General features: G+C 37.7%; 2 protein-coding genes across 2 annotated transcripts; one reads left to right on the top strand and one right to left on the bottom strand.

The window, feature by feature from the left end:
- The first annotated feature begins 670 nt into the window (after positions 1-670).
- Positions 671-9,447, top strand: LOC110463073 (ribosomal RNA small subunit methyltransferase NEP1-like). Its single transcript, XM_021517413.1, has 6 exons — positions 671-813; positions 1,840-1,941; positions 2,588-2,729; positions 4,947-5,005; positions 6,563-6,712; positions 8,942-9,447. The coding sequence occupies exons 1-6, from the start codon at positions 691-693 to the stop codon at positions 9,053-9,055; spliced, it is 690 nt and encodes a 229-aa protein (XP_021373088.1). The 5' UTR covers positions 671-690; the 3' UTR covers positions 9,056-9,447.
- Positions 9,448-15,189: 5,742 nt separating this feature from the next.
- LOC110463078 (uncharacterized protein DDB_G0271670-like) lies at positions 15,190-16,608 on the bottom strand. The gene has a single exon (XM_021517418.1). It carries the CDS (start codon positions 16,606-16,608, stop codon positions 15,190-15,192), a length of 1,419 nt encoding a protein of 472 aa, XP_021373093.1.
- Between the last annotated feature and the right edge of the window lie 3,854 nt (positions 16,609-20,462).

The raw sequence follows: 20,462 nt of genomic DNA, 5'->3' as shown, positions 1-20,462 counted from the left end.
AAACAATCAGGCCCTAGCTGGTATTCTGGATTGAAAGTTAAAGCCAAGCTTTAACCAATCAGGTCCTGGTAATTCTGGATTCTAAGTTAAAGCCAAGCTTTAACCAATCTGTCCCTGGTAACTCTGGATTATAAGTTACTGCCAGGCTTTAAACAATCCGGCCCTGGTAATTCTGGATTGTAAGGTAGCAATAATAATAATAATAATAATAATAATTTACAACATTAATTTTTCCCGGTTTCACAGTTAGGGGACTAATAAATGGAATGAAACGGAGATGGGGTTTTTTTTCATAAAAATAAATATTTTTGTGCATCACAGAAGATTAAACCACGGAAACTAACCTGGGCCCAGTTGTTCAAAAGGTGATTAGCTTAATCACTGTTTAACGATATTTTTCAACCTTTAATAATTGCGTCAATAAACAAGATACAATCTCATAATTTTGCATGTAAATTCACTCTACTAAATAGGTGATATCTGTAAAGTTCTACCTAATTCAGTAGTTTTGTTTTGAAGTTACATACAAATTAAAATTTGCGCTAATCACTGATTAAGCTAATTACCGTTTGAACAACTAGGCCCTGGTTGTATTTTGATTATCACTGATCATGAAGGGAATTAAGTACCCGTCAATAGCTTTCCGGATTTGTCTCTTATTTCCGGTCCTGAATTTAGAAGCAATTCAAGATGGCTGCCTCCATGGAAGCGCACGCGAAAGGGAAACAAAAAGTAATAAAAAGTGTGCCAAAATCGTCCAACGAGAAAAGGCTGATCGTTATTTTGGAAAAGGCATCACTTGAATCCGTTAAGGTAATATCATACGACACATTTTGTAGCTTAATTTATAGTTTATTCGTCGAAAATTCGATAAGCAGATTAAGCCCACATGTTTGCATTTTGCGTATTTTCTTCGCATCACAGGGGTTCTGGAATATATGTGATATATTTAGGTATTGCACATCAATGTGATAATAAATAATTGAGTTCTAGAATTTACAGATAACGCTATCTGTTTAATAATGTTATACATATTATAGAACCAAATTATTTAGATAAATCAGTGATGTGCGAGATACCTAAATAGACATATCACGTGTACTACGGGGGGGGGGGGGGGGGGGGTCAGGCAGTATACAGCTCAGGTATGATTGCACTGGTGTCACCCAACCTCTATCTGTTGTGTCCTGTCCACGTGTACCAGTCCTGTGCTAAGTGTTGTCAGTTTACCTGTCTGGCTTTGCTGTTTGTGCTAGTGTCAGTACTCCGTTTTCATTTGTCCATAGTTTTTTTTATTGTCAAGGTGTTGTATAAAGCGGGGTGTTACTTTCGTTTCGGGGGTAGACCGAAGGATTGAGTTCATGTAACGACTGCTGTAGGAATATTAGAAATATTTAATGAAGCTGGGTAAAGGAAGGGATCGGTATCTTGGGTGAACACTAGGTAGGATTTCGGGAACTTTCAGTCACTTAGTGATATGAAACGGTGGAGTTGTATACGTATCATGTAGGCCTATATGTTGTTCATGTTTACTTGTACGTATTTCTGTAATTGAATATTAATGTTAATTGTTTATCAGAGTTGTCGAGTCGTATCTCAATAAACAAAAACAAGTACAGTACCCAATTCAAACCTGGGTTAATGTACATCAAAAGGTGTTGAGCCGGGTGGTTTGTTCACAACAAACTGGCCATGGGCCTGTCTCGCTCCGATCCTGTTACACAACACACCTGAGGTAGAATACTGATAAATGATACTACAGCTGAAAGAAAATAAAACTGCCATTAATAACTGCCCTTGATATTTTTTACATAAGCATGTACATATTTATCTTTACAGGTTGGAAAGCAATTTGAGTTGATAAACTGTGACAAACATAAACATATTGCCAAAAAGAGTGGACGAGACATTTCCCAATGTCGGCCAGATATTACACACCAGGTAAGACAATGGAAACGGGTTCTCACAGTGAATCGGAAAGACCATGTTCACGTTAAACTTTGCTATGCATTATATTCTAAATGTTAGAAGATTGAACACTGCATAATGACAAAACAAGCTTTCATCAACAGGTACAAGCCTTGTCTGTCAAAAGACCTATAAAATATTATTGTTGTATCGACAGACGAGGCTAGTACCTGTGTTTCATCTAGAATTTGTTCAAAATTTTGAAATTTGAGATTTTTTTAAGTAAACAAAAGGTACAGCGATCAGTCTATTTATTGTTTTGATGGGTCTTTTTCCGTCATATTGTAAAGACTGTAGGTCCCACAATGTCAAATCTCAGTATTGTAATAAAAACTATTTCCTAAAAATTCTATGAAGTCCCATCCAAACCTTTGACTTCAGGCAAGGACTACCTTTTAGATAGTCCTGAAATGACCGTAGCTGTTTATAATGGGACTGTAACCTGTAACAAAGTTATAGACAACACAGAACTGGGACTTGATGTGTAATTATTAAAAAAAAGAAAACATGTATAAGACAACCACCTATTTCAAAACTTAATGAGAATACTGCTGAGTTTACTTAATTCTGCTTTGCAACTGATCATGAGATCATTAGGCTGTACTTTATCATGTTTAAGTGTTTACTGATGCTGATGGACAGTCCACTAAATCGAGCTGGTCTGCTGCAAGTCTACATCCACACTGAGAAGAATGTCCTCATAGAAATCAACCCACAGACAAGAATTCCTCGCACGTTTGACAGGTTCTGTGGACTTATGGGTAAGACAGTTGAATTATTACATAATTACATGTACAGTAAACCCTCCAGGTAATGCCCCTCGTTTTATTTGCCACTTGCATTTGCTTACCACCAATATATTTCACAGTCTGTGTGGGGTTGACCAGTGAATGATTTTATGTGGGATCAACCAGTGTAAGATTTTATGTGGGGTTGACCAGTGAATGATTTTATGTGGGATTGACCAGTGTATGATTTTATGTGGGGTTGACCAGTGAATGATTTTATGTGGGGTTGACCAGTGAATGTGTCGTTATAATTATGTCCCATGTAGTATTGATCTGTGTTGGAATTATATTATGTAGGAGTAACTTATGAATGTAGAAATTTTATTACATGGCAATGATATAACATCAGTCGATGAATTTTCACATTCTGTATTACTCCAACAATGTTAGAGGTTTTACACGGCGAAAAACTTTTGACAGGCGCCGCGTAACCTCTAACTGCCCATAGCTGATTTTCCCGATGCTGACTATCACATTTTCCAAGTTCGGATTAAGAAAGAGAATATCGTGTTTACATACATACATTTATATGGTCAAAAGGGTCCAATAAATATTCCTTTCCATAAATCCATGATTATATGAGAAAAATTTCATGTCAAAGACATAAATAATGAGTTTTTCCTCATTCGAAGCGAAGCAGACAGCATTTGCCATGATTTTTCCGGTCAATACAAAAATGAATTACATGTAATGTTTTACAAGCGGAATACAAACAAACTCCGTATCATTTCGTTCCGTTTGAAATTCTCCCTGATATTTTGTTTTAATCCAGAAGCCATGTTTTAAATGTAGGTCAGAGATGTGCTACAACGACATGGACATGTATTTTGAGTGTTTTATTCCGTAATATACTATATATTTGTGTCTGTGACATATTTATGAGATCAATATTATATAAACCGTGAGTAGACATCGTTGTCATGAACTGTTAACCACTTATGTGAGTTTTTCAAGGCGATTTTGTTCCGCCCGGATTTCGGGCGGAAACTGCATCAAAGAATTAAAAGTTAGTGCTTCGGAAATGAGAGGTCGCAGTCGGCAAAATCATATCCGATTGAAAAAAGGCCGACCAGCGGCCTCTCATGTTATGGGAGTAATTCTGTATGTATTCACATTGTCCAACTTTCTCATTTAGAAATTGAAGATCTCTGAATTGTTTTTATTAGTCTTCCAGTTTATAAGTTATCTATCCCTTGTCAAAGGCATATCCCACATAATCTGCAGCTGCCAAATTTTGTATACAAGTACATGTTCTGAAGGCAGTACTTAAACTGAGTCTAATGTCCATGTATATACAGAGTTATTGCCCCTTGAGTACATTCCTCACATTAATCAGGGCGTTATTTCCTTTATTCGGACATATGCAAATGCAAATATTTATATGTTGGTACTTCTTGGGATGGTGAAGTTAAATTCAGGTCTGGTGCCTCACTGGAACAGAGTTATGGCCCTTTGTTTATTTTTGGTACTAAAGTATGTGTGGATGTGATATTATAATATAATATAATAATACTGGACACACGCAAAAGCCTATATATCCAGATCATATGTATGGTCAGCATCTAGGCTGACATCCCGACAGTGGATAAGTTCATTGTTGTCAAGTTCATGATTATAAAAACATTCTGGTTGTCCCCAATGCTTATCCAGCCAGCCGGGCTTCAAACGTTTTTATTGTTGGTGATGTGACGACGTGATTTGGAGGAGTATGGATTGCACCTGGTACTTCACTTTATTTATTTATATTTTTTATCACCTGACAATTTTACTTAAATAGAAACTATGTATTTTATAGGTAACGGCTATAGACAATAAGGGTATAGCCCTATAGTCTGAGACTAGTGAAATCTCAAGCAGGACCAGTGGTTCTAACAACTGCTAAACCAATTGACTCAGTCAGATTTTGATATTGCTTATCTTGTTGAATAATATTTGGTTAGTGGAATTCGCACATGGACTAGTGAAAATTCAAAACTACCCCGTTGACTTTTAGTCAAAATTAATTTCTAGACCTGCTTGGATATTTAGAATTTTAGCTGGTTTAAATTTAAACAAGAATGTTTATGAATTTAAACTATGAAAATTGAATACCAAGTTTAAACCAGTGTGTCTCAATATATTTTATGCCCCATTGACATTTACATACCAAGATTTGAGTTTGTAATGCTTCAACCTTTCTTTTTCTTACAGTACAACTACTACGTAAACTCAGCATCCATGCTGCTGATGGACCACAAAAGTTACTCAAGGTAAATATAGATTCTCGTGTGTTTTTTTTGCTATAAAGATAAGTAATTTGGTAACACCTTGAGACAAAGTCTCATGCAGTGTCCTTGTACCATTTAGAGCAAGCTTGGTGCTCAGCTTCTGTATAACCATATAATCCAAACTGTTCAATCCAAAGTCTTGCTCTTTTTCACTGCAGTTGTTCTGCATCAACACCTATTTTAAATCTCTAGTTGGGGAGAATGATAGTTTGATTGTTTGTTTGGGGTTTAACATCCTCACAAACGAAACAAACAAATGATCACTCTTCCAATGACAGAGTCTACCATATGTTAGTACGTGTATCAGAAGATATTGAAATTTACGTCATATGTTGATTTTCTCTATGTCCCATATCACATACCTACCAGTATGTGTGTGTTTTGTGTATTTGGGCTGTTGATTGCTTTCAATTAGTTTCATTTCCAGGAAATGAATAAAATAATTTGACATTATAGCAATGGGACAGCCAATTGAGAATTGAACTAAATATTAAGGCTGCTTTTGTTTGTTAGAAAACTTCCCTAAAAAAATGGCACAGTTTTCTGTTCAGACAAAGAAAACCCAACCACCAAGGAGCATTTTCTATTGAGACAGAAATTAATGCAATTCTTTTAGAATTACTGTATTGTCCTGCAATAAGCCCAGAGCACAGGGACCTGAGAGTTTGTTACAGCTATATTTGGACCTAAACTAAAGTGTTCAGAGTAATTTTACATGTTTTAGGAGTTTAGATCAACTTTTAAAAACCTTGTATATGCATATAAAATGTATTCTCATTCCGCAGACATGATCTCCGTTTCCCCCCAAAACACACCATTTCAGAGTTTCAAAGTTTTTTGCACTCATTGTGCCCCTTTTTTTCATATCAATGAGGTTGAGGTCAGCGCGTGCCAAAACATGCCGTGTTGGTTGGTTTAGCATAAAAAAATGGCTGCGCTTCCAGCCAATCATACCACAGGTCTCCTCACGTGCTGACCTCAACCTTATTAATATTTAAAAAAGTACTAAGCATTCTGTAGATCAACTAGAAATGTTGCTTTTGATGCAAGAACGTTAGGTGGGGTCAAGTTTTCGATTTCGAGAGCTTTCCGCCCTTCTCGTATATATGATCATAGGGGTGTCATTTTTACAAAACATCTATCTAAACCCCTAAAACATGTAAAATTACTCTGAACACCTTAGTTTAGGTCCAAATATAGCTGTAACAGATTCTCAGGTCCCTGTGGCCCAGAGAGCCATCACATAATCTACGACTCATAGTAGGTGGGGGGCTTACTACAGGATAATAAAATAAGATATGTTGGCATTTCTACTGAAATGGAATAGATAGGGGTGGGCCAGGCATATTTCCTGATAAATATGGTATATCTCTTATATTGGTGGGAAATTCAACTTACACGTGTAATAATATAAAGAGACGTTCATTCCTGCTGTTGTGGGAGAATAATATAAACATGGTGTACATGTGGTGTAAGGAAATGTCTCTGATTAAGTCAAATACAGAATCCATAATCTCTAGGTTCTTTTCTTTTTGTCAGATAATAAAAAACCCAGTGACTGAACACTTACCTATAGGGTGTCCAAAGATTGGGACATCTTTCAGCGCAGACCTCTGTCAGGACCTAAAGGAACTTATCCCTTCAGCTGAACCTGTAGTGTTTGTGATCGGAGCAATGGCACATGGCAAGGTAAAGTTATTCTCTCTTTGTTTTGGTAAATGTTAACTTATCAAATCATTTAAATGCCACCTCTATCTTTTCTTTTTAGGTCACCTGAGCTTTAGCTCAAGTGACCTATTGCTATCCGTCTTCGTGCATCGTCGTCCGTTGTGCATCGTCCACTAACTTTTTATATTTTCAACTTTAGCTGTCGAAGGAATTTCATTGATACTTCATGGGAATGTTACTGACATCTCCCTGACCAAGTGCTGTTATTTTTCCGGTCGATCAGAAACTTCTACTGGGACGATTTTAACTGAAACTCTGTCTAGGAATAATCAATTCATGGTCCTGACAAACTTAACTTGATGTTATACTTTACTTTTTTTACTCAAATTTGTAGGGATGATTGACATCATTATCTCCACTTCATATTTCAACATCAAAAATAAATACTTTTAGACTCAGGTTACAGTTAAGGCGCATGGGCCTCTTGTTCTCTTATACACTTTCTTTTGGAGGTGTCTTCCTTGGCACTTACGGTTAACGTAATTTCTTGTGTATGAAAAATGCTCTCTATAGTTATATGATCAAGCAGGTATATCAGGACGAAATGTTTTCAAAAAGCTATAAATATTGTAGGCTATGTGATATTGTACAAATCCGAAATTGAATAAAAATTCAATCATATATAAAAACACAACAAATTTCAGAAATACCCAAGTTTTATCATTGACCTTATGCATGAAAAGTTGGTTTATGTTACTGGCATTGTGTTATATCAGCTTGATGGTGTAGCTAGTGGAGTACTAGGGGTTACCGTGGCTGTTTACATCTGACATCTAAAGTATGAGTGGTGCTATTGGTACATCAAGGATATATAACTTTAAAAAAAATCAAATTTATATCTTAATGGAAAGATTGGATATTTGCATTATTATATCCAGATAAGTACAGGTGAGAGCTACATGTAGCTGACGTTGGTAATGAACCAGGTATTCAGTGTGTATAATAGTATGTAGCAAATAACTGGCAGACAATCTATCTGAACGAGCAATATGTTTCCAAACCCTTTCACCACTGTAGACCAGTATTGACTCATCCATATCAATGCATGGTAGAGTCTACTGAAGTTACATAGTGGTGAAAGGGTTCACATGATATTTTGAGATGTGCGGGCAATGTAACAGAGCAGTAGCAATACACAAGAAATTTCAGTAGTCAGAATAATGGCAACAAGAAAGATTTTATGCTGCTGTCCTTTTGAACTATTCAAGCCATGAAGCCTGTGTTTGTCACATCTTAACTGTTGTAATACAACTCAATCTTGGAATGAAGTTGTTCATATGTTTCATCTCATTTAATGAAACAAAGAATTTCTGGTATTTACAAAAGTGTAATGATGGTAAATATTGTAGTAGAACACACCCACAAACACTGTCAAGAATGCTTCTAGTTTATTGCATATCTCATGATCAGTTTAACATAGCATATGAAAAAGCCTTCAAATTACTGTATAATATTACACATCTGATCAACTAAGCTTATAACATACATAGCATAGCAATAAGATTTTATGTATAACATGTTATCTTATGTATCAAATGGAGATTATTCCAGAAGAGCTGTTGGAGAACAGCATAGATTAGTATTAATGACATAATTAACTGCAAAGATACATAGCTAAGTCAAGCTGTTGGAGAACAGCATAGATTAGTATCAATGACATAAGTAACTGGAAAGGTACATAGCTAAGTCAAGCTGTTGGAGAACAGCATAGATTAGTATTAATGACATAATTAACTGGAAAGGTACATAGCTTAGTCAAGCTGTTGGAGAACAGCATAGATTAGTATCAATGACATAATTAACTGGAAAGGTACATAGCTAAGTCAAGCTGTTGGAGAACAGCATAGATTAGTATCAATGACATAAGTAACTGGAAAGGTACATAGCTAAGTCAAGCTGTTGTAAATATATCTGGATATACCTTTAGTTTAACAAAATATCACTGGATGTACTGTCAGATAATTTTATAACAAAGCTTAATCACAAAATAAAATGATACACAAATTAATTAAAAGACATTATAGATATACAGCAGGTAAGATTAACTCGTATATTGAAAAATATAATAATAAGGGAAGATGTAGGGTATCACTAAAATATTCATACCAAATTATTTGATGATTCCTCTATTAACATATTCGGATCAGCTTCTTTTTTACATTAAATTGCATTCTATTTCTTTGTTGACAGGTAGAGGTGCCTTACACAGAGAAGACAGTGTCCTTCAGTAACTACCCGCTGTCTGCGGCACTCACATGTGCCAAACTGTGCAACGCCTGCGAGGACAAATGGGAGATCAAATAAAATCTTACATCTCAGTGTGGTTTTCTTCTCTCTTATTTATCATGTAACTGTAATACTTAGTGTTGATTTTGTATTGTGTAGAAATATTTAAAACAAAGCACGTTCACACAGTGTTCAATGGATTTGTGGTTTTGAGGTTACTGGACACCATTATTTTTAAGGGGTAGCGGCGGCCAAGTGGTTCAGGCGTCTGACATACTGCTACCACTAGCCCTCCACCACTGGGTCGCAGGTTCGAGGCCTACGGGGGGCAGTTGACAGGAACTGGCCATAGGTCGTAGGGTTTTCTCCCCGAAACTCCTGCTTTCCTCCACAACCAAAACTTGGCACGTCCTTAAATTACCATAGCTTTTAATAGAACGTAAAACATATTAAACAAATCAAAACCAAACTGTATGTATTTTAACTCAATTAGAATTGTTTGCTGGTGTTTTGAATTCCCTTTTTTATTATTCAATGTGACAAGTGTAAATTTTACTGTCCCAAAATATTTTCCTGCTAACAATATCCTAAAGCTTTTTAATTGTTAAAAAATAATACTTCAATAAAATAAAATAAAAGATAAATTATTATACAATAAGACCTTGTCATACTGATATGATTTATACTGTATATAAACAAGGATATAAACACAGGGTTTTATGATCTATACAATTATGTTGCTGTCATATTGGATAAATGAAACAGTAAAAATAAAATAATAGTGCTGAAATGCCTATATACATGTATTTGGATATATTGAAAGCACTGTAAGATTACATCTTATACAAATGTATTTGTACAAAAACAACATTTGTGCTACAGCATATATAAAACATTGCCTATATATGAAGCAAATGAATTGGTTTCAGACAGTTGAAGTTATCATATATAACTTTGCTGCATCAGCTATATCTAAATACAATGACAACAATCTTTGTGGTATCATGTTCGGGGGTAAAATGTGATTGGAAATCCCCCTTACCTTCAAACTCTTTCAGTTGGACAACAGTATTAGAAAAAAGTGGAAAGTTTTCCATATATTTTGAAAAAAATAAAATCAAAACTTGTTTACTGCTAATATATAATTGTTTTACTGCTCATAAAATTATTTTCGAAAAAAATATATAAAATATAAAAACACTGATGATTATGTTATTTAATTCTAAATACACTGTATACGTATGATATACACATCAATATTAGATAAAGACTGGATAGTAACACTATGATATACACATCAAAATTAGATAAAGACTGGATAGTAACACTGTATGATATACACATCAAAATAAGTTAAATACATGCACAACCAGAGACACTGAGACTGATTTGGGAAACAAAATGGCCGACCTGCTGCCATCTTTGATTTTGACAGTTTTGTTACCTCAACTTCACAGAAAGTACTGGAAGGATCTTTCTCAAATCTTGTATTTATTTTCCCCAATGTTGACAGTACCTCTAATTAATTGAACTTACAAATGTTAGCATTTTGCATATGATTATGCTATTCATATATACATAACATTTTCCATAGTTGCAAATAGCATGACATTACGAGGTTGATGTAAAAAAAACAAAAAAAACATTGAAGAACAAAGAAGGTAAAAGATCCTCTTTTGTAGATCTGATAAAACTCTTTTCATGATGGGTGCCAAGATCCTTCTATGATCTCTGTTCATATATAGCTATAGGTTCCCATTGGTCTTCTTGAAACCAGGCAGCCATCTTGGATTTTAAGAGTTAAAACGTTTGCTATTGCTATTCCACAAACTTTACATAGATTTTCATTGGTCTTTAATTGTGCATGTTTCATTTTAAGGCTGATCGGACAAAGCAAGATGGCCGTCAGGCAGTCCTCTTAAATTTTTAGTAAAAGTTAGTTAGCGCTATTTCCCAAGAAGTACTTAACAGGTTTTCAAATGTAGGTTCCTCTTGTTATACCTTAAGTACCCTGCTTATAAATATGGTCTATCATTTGACAGCCTCGCTTCGAAAAATGTTTTACACAGCAGTATGAAGTTTTGACCAAAAGTTACCACAAGGTGGCCTTTATGGGTTTACTGTTTTAAATGACTTAATACAACAGATCTGAGAATAGAAGAAAAAAATCTATCTTGCATAGAACCACTGAAGAACTTATGATGGCCGCCAATGTCCCTCTGGGATCTTTTGTAACAACAAGTAAATGTAAATCCAAGAATTGTGTGACCTAGACGATTCCAATGTCAATGAACTTTGTATAATGTGTTACAGTGTATTTCATAGCAATGTTGTTATCAATGAAATTGACGTGTTATAAACAATGTAAATAGAAAGCAACATAATGTTAATTACATATTAAGCTCAGGTGCCTACAATACTCCTTTCATATTAAGCCTTTTCAAACATGTGCTGTATAGTTGAAAAATATGCAAAATCTTAACAAAAGTCACTATTTATTTGAATTTCGCTAATTAATTCAAAGTTTAACTTGTTACCATGGATCTAAAGTCATGCCGACATTCAAGCAAAATGTTGCATCAATCTAGGTGGCTCCTAAATGGAGTTTCAAAGGACAGTTCACAGCCCAGTGACCGAGACCCCCGCACTTGAAACATACTGCCATGGGACATTCAGGGTTGGAATGACCACTCTGGTTACATTGAGTGCAGAATCTATAACAAAGCAAATTAGTTAGAAGTTAGTTTTTACCAGAGCTAAAGTCAATTCACTATTCAATCCGTCATTATAATTTATTTTATCTTTTTAACGTGCGTGTGTGTAGTCAGTTTTCCAATTAACTAAATCATATTAAAGTTGATATATAATTGTATGTTCACACAAATTTAACCAATAAGTTAATAACGTTTGACCAGGAAAAAATGTGAAAATTGATTTTCTTTTTACAGTAATGATGTCGGACCTTTCACACCTGATAAAATATGTTCCAAGTAAGCATTTTTGGCAAATAATTCATTGACTGAAGAGCACTCGATATAATTTTTCAGGGTTCAAATCTTTCCATCAAAGACATTTGAACAAGGAAGTTCTGTGTAAATGTAAAGTTTGACTGACAAGTGTCGTCCGTATACCTCTGCATTTCTGCGAACGTATCATTAGCCAATGGGTCTCAACTAAGGTTATATACACTAAGAGGATGGGGACGGGAATCTAAAGAGGTCACATTGGATCATTTGCTGTTGATGACTTCTCCTTCCAAATACTGGACAGGATTCAACCAAATTGATTGTAATATTCTTTCCCTTATTTATTTTTTAAATTTGCATTCGTCTATATGTACATATACATCTTATTTCTTACTTGTAATGTCCAACTGTATCCCAGTGACAGCCAGTAACATCCACATTACGTGCAATAAACAAATACACCAATTGCAAGGTGTCCGTCATTTCTCCTGCCTGTCCATTTTTCAGTGTTGTGAATGTGTTATTCATCATGTCAATGGTCAGATATTGGTTGTTATGGACAATAAGTTGATCTGTACAATGTTTTTTACACCAATCGTTTTCTATGTCATCATCTCTTAGAAGTATGAGTCTAACATAAGTTTTATTTCCTCGAAGTATAATCGATTCTAAATATAAAACCAGATTGTAGCTGCCCAAGTCCGTTAGTAGACTCACTACTGGCTTCAGCACACGTTCTGTACCAAAAGGAGATAGAGTTGGCAGACAACTGTTCCGCAGTGTTACTCCAAACCAAACGCCGTGCGGAGCATCGCCTCGTGCCAGTGGTGCTTCCCATATGTTAGGTGTGTGATGCTTTTTTAAAACTTTTGAATCCTGTATAGATTTCTTTAGATGTGATTTCGTGCAATGCGTCAGAAACTGGAAGTTTTCCATTGCAATGTTTGGATTTGGAGCAACTAGGCTGTTGCTTAGACCCCCAACAAGGCCATTGCTAAGTAGATTTGTTCAGTATTCAGTGTATGTTGATAACCTTCAGGAAAAGAAAATGTAAGACCATCAATAAGTTGTATCCATATTATGAGAATTTGTGTTTTTTACTAGATGACTTTGTCATTGACACTCTGATAGAAAGACATGAAATGTAACAAGAGGCCCATACAGCCTGTATCGGTTCATTAGTTCATTTTCAAGGAAGAGGGTCGCTACTGATCCTGCCATTAATTGTTGTGACTGAGCCTTCAGGAAGTCTGGGGTCTCCGCCTCTGTGCCCCCATATACCCTTCCTTACAGAGTTTAAATGATAATAATAATAATAATAATAATAATAAGTAGATCAGTTATGTTCTGTCCCTTTGGGCCGAGTGGTGTAATCACTGTCAGTGTACTCACTGTCGACACTAAGAGTCTAACAAAACTATATGTAGATAAAACCAAAACAACTACAAGCGTTTTACGAAGATATAAGTTAGCAATCTTATAACCTTATTTCCAAGCATAACACTCACAATAAGCAGAGCAACTTTACATATGAATCTATTAATAGCGGTCCGATTGCATCACGTTTAGAAATAGTCAAACCGGCTACAACCGGATAAGTTTTTCTCGAGGTTCATGAAATAACAACGAGAAGACGATTTATGTACAACATTTTATTTTCCCTGTCGAGATGGAATGACCGTGGGTCGGAGAGCCATCCCACATCCACTCTTACAAAGATTGCCTACTCTATCATGGACAATATAAATATATATTTACAACTAAATGAGAGCCAACTACCACCTGTAATACAGTACTAGAGCGATCTGTGTATATGTACGCTCTTTCCCATAATACGGGGTCCTGATATTGGACCTTTCTAGGGTAGTTCACTCTCCTACAAATAAGTAACATCAGACGCGCGTATCCAAGAATTGAAACTCGTAGGGCAGTGAAGCCATTTGACGTAGTGTTGTTTGTTTCGGCCTTTTCCTTTGGTTTTCAAAATGGCTACCACCTTCCGCATGTTGTCGTGCCGAAAATCCACTTTCTGTAGCTCAGACTGATAAAAGGTTCCTTTGATCTCGTCTCCATCGTAGTCTTTGACTCTGTATGGAGGCAATCCTCCGCGTAGTATCTTTTGAGAGATGGTAAATATCTCCCCCGTCCATTTTTCGTCGTATTCTCGGGAGAAAGGGTTCCTCAAATAACATAATCTTACTTTGTCTCCAACCTTGAACTTTAACGGCTTACGAACCTTTTTCGTTTTTCGTAAGACTGGCTGTTTTTTCGGCCAATACATTATCCACCAGATAGACGTTTCCTTGTCTTTAGTTACATTTGCTGGGGCCATACCGATTGTCCGGTGATTCGTCTGATTGTAGCTGTTTCGTTTTGGGCATGTAAATGGTGTATTCCATATTTGTCCAGAAACGCATTCTTATCGGTCCGCATCCGTCTGGGTTGTCTCCCCTCATATAAAATGTCCTGAAATGCCTTTGCTACAGTTACCCCTTTTTTGTCTTTAAGCGGTCTCAGTCACAAGTATTTAGAGAACACAATAGCCGTCGTTTTCACTTTTGAACTTGACCATGTCCATGAGTCCGCAGACCATTGGTCGTCGATTCCAGTCACGAGGATCCTGTTTCGTTTAAAATGATTGTTAATCTTGGTTGGTTGAAGGGTTTTTCGCCGACATGATTCCGCCCATACGGAAGTCGGTGTTGTGTCGGCTATTGTTAATCTGGTCTTTCAGTCATTTTATAGGCTGTTCACAAAATACGTCACAGCGCATGCGTAACGACTCGGATGTTTCAGGTTTCAAATCGACGAGGAGATATCCGTACGGCTTATGGGTACCCTCTTTGAAATGTCTCATCAGGTGTTGAATATTTTCAAGGTACATCTATCTGGCTAGAGCCATGACCTGTTGTTTATCGATAGTGTTGTTAAACTGTACCAGGTAGAGGCAGTTACGCCTCTGAGTAGTGTCTTTATTGTAGTAGAGGTTCTGATTGATGGCAATGACAAACAAGTTTCTGTGGTGGCTTCCCTCGGTAAACAATTCGTTAATGCAAGGGTCCTTGCTTACTTTCGACATTAGATCGTCCAGAATGACAAGGTTTCTTATTCCAGGGTTTATGAATGTATCCTGATCTAATTCCATTCCCTGGATAAATTCCACGTTCAGTAAAACAGATGTTTTGATGACGTCATAGAGAGGTTGCCACCGTTTGTATAGCCAAGTGATTCGCTGTGGAGCTGGTGTTATTTTGTCAAACAGTTTTGTAGTAAAGTCTTTACAAAGTAAGTCTTCCCACAAGACGTCGGTCCCGACACATTTGCAGTGAAGGGGTGTTGAGGGCTGCTGCTGGGTAACTCCATCTTCATGGTAGGACGGCTGCCTTTCTGGGTATTGCTGCTGCTGCTGCTGCTGCTGGGTAACTCCATCTTCCTGGTAGGACGGGTGCCTTTCCGGGTATTGCTGCTGCTGGGTAACTCAATCTTCATGGTAGGACGGGTGCATTTCCGGGTATTGCTGCTGCTGCTGCTGGGTAACTCCATCTTCATGGTCGGACGGTTGCCTTTTCGGGTATTGCTGCTGCTGCTGCTGCTGTTGGGTAACTCCATCTTCATGGTAGGACGGCTGCCTTTCCGGGTATTGCTGCTGCTGGGTAACTCCATCTTCATGGTAGGACGGGTGTCTTTCCGGGAATTGCTGCTGCTGCTTCTGGGTAACTCTATCTTCATGGTAGGACGGTTGCCTTTCCGGGTATTGCTGCTGCTGGGTAACTCCATCTTCATGGTAGGACGGTTGCCTTTCCGGGTATTGCTGCTGTTGGGTAACTCCATCTTCATTGTAGGACGGGGGCCTTTCCGGGTATTGCTGCTGCTGGGTACCTCCATCTTCATGGTAGGACGGCTGCCTTTCCGGGTATTGCTGCTGTTGGGTAACTCCATCTTCATGGTAGGACGGGGGCCTTTCCGGGTATTGCTGCTGCTGGGTAACTCCATCTTCATGGTAGAACGGGTGCCTTTCCGGGTATTGCTGCTGCTGCTGCTGCTGCTGGGTAACTCCATCTTCATGGTCGGACGGCTGCCTTTTCGGGTATTACTGCTGTTGTGTAACTCCATCTTCATGGTAGGACGGCTGCCTTTCCGGGTATTGCTGCTGTTGGGTAACTCCATCTTCATGGTAGGACGGGGGCCTTTCCGGGTATTGCTGCTGCTGGGTAACTCCATCTTTATGGTCGGACGGCTGCCTTTTCGGGTTTTGTTGTTGTTGCTGCTGCTGCTGAGTAACTCCATCTCCATGGTAGGACGGCTGACTTTCCGGGTATTGCTGCTGCTGCTGCTGCTGCTGCTGCTACTGCTGCTGCCCGGTAACTTCATCTTCATGGTCGGACGGCTGCCTTTTCGGGTATTGTTGTTTTTGTTGCTGTTGCTGGGTAACTCCATCTCCATGGTAGGACGGCTGCTTTCCTGGGTATTGCTGCTGCTGGGTAACTCCATCTTCATGGTAGGACGGCTGCCTTTTCGGTTATTGCAGCTGCTTGGTAACTCCATCTTCATGGTCGGACGGCTGCCTTTTCGGGTATTGTTGTTATTGTTGCTGCCGCTGGGTAACTCCATCTCCATGGTAGGACGGCTGTCTTTCTGGGTATTGCTTCTGCTGGGTAACTCCATCTTCATGGTAGGACGGGTGCCTTTCCGGGTATTGCTGCTGCTGCTGCTGCTGCTGCTGCTGCTGGGTAACTGCCAGATATATTAACTTAAGCAAATACGACACTAGTGTTTCATTTCGATGTGTTTTCTTCAGTGTGTTCTTCAGAATGAAATTTTATCGGTTTCACTCCCGTATTTATACCCTTTCTATTCACTGTCAGCATTCTCATCATTTAATTGGTTGATGCAATTTTTGCATTTTTTTCCCTCATACATATTTTGATTTTCAAAACAGATTTTGAAGCATGCGAACGCGTTAAATTTTCCTGAACATAACGGGACATATAACACTATCTTTTTATCGTTTCTACAAGAGTTTCTGATTAAAGGACCGATGGACAATCAACGCTACTGTCACCAGTTATAGAGCATCACCCAATGGGTCCAAATGAATTATTGGCCGGAAAGACGTTCATGGATATCGCGGGGACATGTCACTTTATAACGCCAAATATTAGTATGTAAATATTGCACAATATATCCAAATCCTTTGACACAAAAAGGAGCTACAGGTAAATGTTAAGCTATTGTTATTATTGCGTTGGCATGTCTTATTAAAGGACCGATGGTCCTATGGTGTTCGTACGAAGACAATCAACGCTACTGTCACCAGTTATAGAGCATCACCCAATGGGTCCAAATTAATTATTGGCCGGAAAGATATTCCTTGATATCGCGGGGACATGTCACTTTATTACACCCTCTTTCTGTTGTGGGCTTGTGACACCGCCCTAATCCAGTACACCCAATTCATGTGTGACAAACACCTCAGACTTTACAACTTATATTACTACATTATTTCAACATGTATGGCTAATAGTTAGTTAATACTTACCTTTTCCAATGCTGATTATCGCTGAGGGTTTAGATCCTACTCGTCCAAGTGTCCGCTTTAGAATGAGCTTGATTTGGTCCTCAATTTATACCTTCTGAAACCATGAATGGAAATCGTCTAACTTGATTGAATAAGTGAAGATTTTGCAAATTTATTTTACAATTTTTTCGTTTTTCTTGCCTCCCGAAGAAGAAACTTTCTACCAAGCCCGAGAGTCCAAATGGCAACGTTTAGCTCGACGAAAAGCCACCTACCTAGACCTCTCGACTGAGCAAGCCTTCCTTACACCTCTACCTATTTTGTACGTATACACAGTACATAAAGCAAGGCTAAATTTAGAAACTATGTCAGGCTAGATATACATGTACGGTGAATTAATATAGGGATATGGAGAATATACATGATTGCTAAAGGTTTGTCCTTTTAAATAAGCTTTATATGAATAATGATTATGTGATGTGTGAAGGTATTGCATCTATGCTAGGATATAGTTCGTCTTAAGGCTATGCCGTTTACACTAGGTTCACATTGTTGGTCAGCGTAGTTTGTATTTATGAACGTATACAGCATCTTTACCATAATGATATTGAAAATATACATTTGAAATATGAATCACAAGAATGAGGATAATGTAGGTGTGTGTAGATCTCGAGTCTATACTAGTATTTTCTTGGGCAGTTTATTATGCTGTATGGCGGTATCTGTAAACCAGGCATGCTGTGTGACCTACTAAGACTTTTTAGTTCTGTGTTTCATAGTAAGTAGGATACGGAAAAAATGTTGTACATATATCGTCTTCTCGTTGTTATTTTATATAATGTTCTAGAAGAACTTATCCGGTTGTAACAGGTTCAACTATTACGTGATGCAATCGTTGCCGTTATAAATAGATTCAGTCAGGAAAAACCCAAATACATCATCGATGAGAACCCCCCTACACTTGTGACGTAATCGATCGGGTGCCACTAGGGAGATGCAAGGGAGGTGGTAAGGATTATATATGGGAGTGCACCGGATAGCCCTGTGCCAGAACCGGTACTTTTTACAAAACTAAACGGGGCCATTTCCGGTTCCGGGACATAACTTTTATTTGCTATCGAATATTTGCAAGCATTTACCGTACCCGAAAGAAATGTTTTAATGTTTGAAGATTGCATGGCTTTTGTTGACTTCCCACAGGCGGCGTTTGCTTGAATAACGTTCAAACAATGGTACACTCAGACTTTTCCTTTTAATAATTAATAACGTTTGTGCCAAATCTGGTGTGGGGTCGCTGCTCTTATTCTCCTTAACAATGATCCCGCGACCGCATTTTTATCCATGCCACTCCCGAAGCAGGGCTTGTGTCGTTAATGCAATTTGCCTTGCCCTCCTGTCCAACTTGTGCCACAAAGGATCGCGAACAAGTAAATTCTGTGAGATTGGAATTCGAAAACAGACGAAGATATTGCTTTCGATACGGAAACAACTTAATATACTCGCATTATCGTGCTGCCACGTAACATTAGCTGGTGATTAAACGGAACAATTTGTGGGTTTCTGAATCTGATCTGGATATATATCTTGTGCATATTAAATAAAGAATGTATGTCGAAAATGTTAACAAAACCGTTATTCAAATAAATTGACAAAAGAAGGGCTAAATATGAACAAATGTTTACATCGATTCAAGACGTCGATGGGATCGGTCCCCAGTCCAGGGCATATCAAAGTCCTTAAAATGGTAGTTGTTCTTTGCTAAACGTTCAGGATTTAGGAAAATCGCTACAATTGGTAAACTAGTTTTTACATGTACTATGATGTGACCTTGTGGTCATTTTCAATAAACAGTCTAAAGTAGGCATTCTACCCGCGTTATCGTAAGAAGAGGAAGAAAATAAACCATCATACCGCCTCCAGCAAATACATATGTATAAACATGCATTACACACATAGAGGTACGTAACGACCTAAGCTTTGGACGTAAACACAATAAAACTCAACCAAACCATGCATGCGGATTCTAAAAGAGTCCAACAGCAATAATAAAAGTGTGGTCGAGTGGCACGGTGAACATCCTGGAAATTCCAGGCCCCTAGAGTATGTGATGACTCCCAACTCCTTAAGTAGGGCCAGTTAGTTATTTCTGGTGTGTCGGGTAGACTCCCTACCATAGTGTATATTGTAACATGAAAGCGGAAACATGTAACTGAAATTGAAAGAAGAGGGGAAAGGTTATAGGAGAAGAAAGTTGAAATTAAGTAAATATGGTATATAAGGCAAACTTCTTCGATGACATTATTTATCACATGGTATTGAACGTGTACATAGGAGGCTATACTGCGTGGCTATTTAGTCCCATTAGGGCAATGCTAGCATGCTTTTGTGACTCAATCATTTGATACGACGATAATTATATGTCATTATATTTGGGTCAGGGAAATCTACACATGTATTGTGTAAGTGATTTTGGAATGTAGAAGGACATTTTATGGGCATGTCCTCGCACTGAAGAACAATGGGCAGTATCAATGAACATAAAGTAAGAAAGAACATGTTTATTAAATAAAATTGGAATGAGGAGGAATATTAAATGTTAAAGCATTTGTATTTAGGAAGAATATTTCATGCCAATCAATTAAATCGAGGAGATATATTTCATAAAGACGTTCTTCGAACAAGGAAGTTTATTTCATACCACGTAAGCAATCCGAAAGTAGGTTAAGTTGACATTTTTCGTGGTTTTGATTTTTAAACATTTAACAAATTTTGAAGAAGGCAACACCAATGTGACTATGGTGATTTATTTCCCCGATCTGCTACTATCTGAAGTCTCTTGCGATATCTGCTACAGACATTTATGACAAGAGCCACAGCAGATAGGCCTAATGTTCGGTGTTGTGGTGTGCGTGTTCGAGTCACAGCATATGCTCTGTGAATAATGTCAGCAGAAGTGTATGTGCACATGTATTTGCAACGAAATTCTGTGAAACAAACGAAG

The sequence above is a fragment of the Mizuhopecten yessoensis genome, unplaced genomic scaffold (assembly GCF_002113885.1).
Source record: "Mizuhopecten yessoensis strain PY_sf001 unplaced genomic scaffold, ASM211388v2 scaffold10867, whole genome shotgun sequence".
Classification (NCBI taxonomy): Eukaryota; Metazoa; Mollusca; class Bivalvia; order Pectinida; family Pectinidae; genus Mizuhopecten; species Mizuhopecten yessoensis.
This window is presented reverse-complemented; position numbering and strand designations above follow the sequence as displayed.

What these genes read in the sequence shown, in the direction of transcription:
- LOC110463073 (XM_021517413.1), top strand. Translation starts at nt 691, where the DNA reads ATGGCTGCCTCCATGGAAGCGCACGCGAAAGGGAAACAAAAAGTAATA. An exon ending in CATCACTTGAATCCGTTAAG is followed by an intron (nt 814 to 1,839) that starts GTAATATCATAC and finishes TTATCTTTACAG; the next exon opens with GTTGGAAAGCAATTTGAGTT. An exon ending in CAGGTTCTGTGGACTTATGG is followed by an intron (nt 2,730 to 4,946) that starts GTAAGACAGTTG and finishes TTTTTCTTACAG; the next exon opens with TACAACTACTACGTAAACTC.
- LOC110463078 (XM_021517418.1), bottom strand. Translation starts at nt 16,608, where the DNA reads ATGGAGTTACCCAGCAGAAGCAATACCCAGAAAGACAGCCGTCCTACC.